The 3589-nt window shown below is 35.3% G+C and overlaps 1 protein-coding gene across 1 annotated transcript in view; it reads left to right on the top strand.

The window, feature by feature from the left end:
- Nucleotides 1-2426, top strand: part of LOC100180794 (valine--tRNA ligase) — a 12452-nt gene extending 10026 nt beyond the window's left edge. Inside the window, exons 20-23 of the mRNA XM_026835122.1 lie at nt 699-947; nt 1096-1389; nt 1824-1925; nt 2358-2426. Of these exons, the coding sequence (XP_026690923.1) occupies nt 699-947; nt 1096-1389; nt 1824-1925; nt 2358-2426 (714 nt within the window). The remainder of the gene's footprint in view (nt 1-698; nt 948-1095; nt 1390-1823; nt 1926-2357) is intronic.
- The last annotated feature ends 1163 nt before the right edge of the window (nt 2427-3589 follow it).

Raw genomic sequence — 3589 nt, 5'->3', positions numbered from 1 at the left:
GACACAACAAACCTTATCTGTCGAATCACAATGTATCGGCTGCTGCAAGGAGTTTACAATTTTTCTGGAAGGAAACTTTTTCATCTGTTTATGTGGTAACTATGTGTGTGATTTGGGACAACGGGAATTGCCCCTGTGTCTGACTATCTTGTTATATTATATTTTGCATCTTGTTATATAACTAAGCTATTTTATATTTTATTTTAAATGGGTGAAATATTATGCACACCATAAGTCCTGGCTTTTGAATAGATTAGGTCGACACCTGAACGCAATCCACTGAGCTATATTATATTTTATTCTGCTTGGGTAAGGTCCTTTAAAAAACACAGCAGGGGCATTTCGAAATACATTGTGTTAACACCCCATAATAAACTCCCACCAGCCATCTTCCCCACCTTAATAAAAAAACATTTAAAAAAAAACTAATTAAGTATTTTGTTTTTCATGATGAGTTAGTTGTATGTCCAGAAAAATTGTTTATTAAAAAACCCTAACGAACCCCCACCCATCAGAGTTTTGCATAACTTGTATGATGTGTCTGAATACACCGTGCGTGTCTGACTGTCTGGTGTATAACAAGATACTCAATACTCATCCCATTTTATATTCTGTATGTGTGGTGCTATAGTAATAGACAGCAGGGGTATTTTGAGGTACATTGTGTTAAGTTAACGAACCCCCACCCCACCCACCAGGAATATTGCAAAAGTTGTTTCACCCCGGTTATAAACGAGGAGGGTAAGGGTGTTGGTTACCAAGCAACCAACGATCAACAAATCGCAATCGCTGTGAATATTCTCCGAGTTGCTGAGACTGCTTTGAGACTATTTTCCCCCTTTGCTCCGTTCTTGACAGAGGAATTATGGCAACGATTGCCGAAGCAGTATTTGAACAGGGAGTTCCCCGAAAGCATTACAGTTGTGGCTTACCCTACGTTGGACGAGGTAAGTTGATTGTGATCTCAGTATTAAATTTGTTGCATCATAACTCAACTGGTGATGTTATTTTTATAATTAATTTTATCATTCATCACAATTCAAATTTCACATTCTCGTAAAATCTTGGAATTTTTTTAAATGAAATGTTTTTTAGTTTCCGAAACATAGAGATCCAAAACTTGTTGATGAATTTGACTTCATACTTTCCATTTGTCAACGAGCTCGCACGGAGATTTTAGAATTTCAAATGTCGAGGCAAGTTGAGGTAGTGTTCCTATGCAAGGATGCCACCAGTGTTGCACAAGTGTCTAAACAATTGAATGATATGGGTGCGTTGCTAATGCGACACAAACTTGTTGTGCAACACTGGGAAGACGAGAATCTTCCAGAAGATTGTTTTGGTTTCATTGATCAGGATAGTTCAATTTCAACTGTTTATAGGATTTTGGTGAGTTGTTTATGATTTCTATGTTAAATATGAAATCTAGTTTTTTTTCTTGGTGAGTTTTATATGATTTCCATGGTAAACATGTCATTTCTATGGCTCATTATCTCAAGTTTCAATGTTGTGTTAAATATTATAAGTATGATATCCTATTAGAAATTCATGTTTTAGTTATTTCATGTTATGCGAACAGACTGTTTGTTTTGTAAAGGTTAAATCATAAGCTGGCCCGAGGTGTATCAAACAGAACATCCGTGTTAAAACCACTGTCTTTGCCCTCCACACCAGGATAAATAAGTTACATTCATTCGTTCATTAGGCCAATGGTTATCAAACTTTTTCAGGCATGCCCAGTAGGGTAAGGGTATACAGTACATAACCCAAGCTTCAAACCATGTTAACATAGATGGGAACTTCATCGGTTGGTTTTGTTTTAGGACCATGAAGAATTCTTTGGTGAAAACATGAAATCAAAGTTTCGCAAAAATATGGGAGAAAGTTGGAAGAAAGCATTGATTGGGATTGACGGAGTAGAAGAGGTTTGTATGGTTGGTGTATGTGGTGGGGGGGAGCTTGAATGGCTCATCCATGGTTGCCACTCCTATGCCCACAGTGGAGTTGCTGAAGCTATTGCAGTGTGTGGATAAGTAGACATGACTTTTGGTTGGTTTGGTTATTTATATCCTTGTGGGTTGGGACTTGAGTGACTTATCCATGGTTGCCACTCCCATGCCCGCGGTCAAGTTACTGAAGCTATTATAGTGTGTGAATAAGCAGACATGACTTTTGGTTGATTTGGTCATTTCTATTCTCTTGGGTGGGAACTTGAGTGACTTTTCCATGGTTGCCACTCCCATGCCCACAGTCGAGTTGCTGAAGCTATTGCAGTGTGTGGATAAACCTAATATATTTAAAGATTCTATATTGTGTATTCAGATTTTAAACTGACACATCTTTATTTTATTTTTCAGAAACAGAAACTTATTGAGAAGATTAAAAATACTGAAAAATGGAAAAATTCATGGAACAGATTAAAATAAAATAAAAACAATAAAAAATGTTTTGTTTTATTTAATGACAAGTATTTCTAAAAATTGCTAAGTTTATATTTCTTGGAACCATTAGTTTTACCAGACACACAGTGTGCTAATACACATAGGCACCTGTACTGTAGTAATGACTTGCTTTTTGACAAATTGTCAGTTTGTATTACTATTGAGTATGTAAAGGTACTTTGAATCACTATTAAAGCAATGTAGACAGTTAAGACCAAAGTAAAAAACGTATAAATATTTGGTATTATCATTAAAGGTGTGTGTAGATAATTTGCACAGTATTAAATAAAGTAAACAGTTTGCACCACTGTTAATTATATGCAGTTAGTTTGCACTTGTATTAAATGTATGGAGTAAGCTTGCATCATCATTAAATAAGTGTTGATAGTTTGCATCACAACTTATTATATGTAGTCAGTTTGTAATTTATCATTAAAGCTATGCAGACAGTCTGCATTGATATGTGGAGTTTGCAGCACTATTCATTGTATCCTTTGCCTCCTAAGATTAACATCCTGTAAATAATTATATTCACAATGAGTAAGAACTACCCACTTAACCTACACATCCTTAGCCTTCTTAGTGAAATCAGACAGGATATCAATCGCACTGGGTTTATTAATCACTGTATGAGTCGTTTTGGATCATTTTCAGGTTTTCTCAAGCGGTCCAGAAGGAAGAATAAGGTAAAGTGACTTCTGACTATCGGGTATGATATTTCTTTGTTTATGTATTTCTACTTGACTATCACAGTTCATTTTACTTAGTTTCGAACTCTTGTAAACTGTAGTATAAGAACATAAATGAATTTTGTTTTGAAAATTTCGAGTTTGGTTTGTTTTAAAGTGAATCCACAAATGCAGCTTCACCCCAACACTGGGAGAGCTTCCAGTATTCCCCAACCCATAAGTCATTGTCCAACTAAGTTCAGAAGTTTTAAAATGTATGCAGTTTAACGTGCCAAACAATTTTTTCTATACCTGTTGTTTCCTAATAACTGTCACATTATTAGTGTCCAAGGGCGCAATAAGCTGAGCATTTTTTCTGTTTAATCCTTATATTAAAAGTATTGCCTCCCCTCCTTTTTACATTAAAAGCTTAAGGTAACAAAATAATTACGAATTAAATATATTTGCGTATATCTTTTT

Source organism: Ciona intestinalis, chromosome 7, assembly GCF_000224145.3.
Source record: "Ciona intestinalis chromosome 7, KH, whole genome shotgun sequence".
Lineage (NCBI taxonomy): Eukaryota > Metazoa > Chordata > Ascidiacea > Phlebobranchia > Cionidae > Ciona > Ciona intestinalis.
This window is presented reverse-complemented; position numbering and strand designations above follow the sequence as displayed.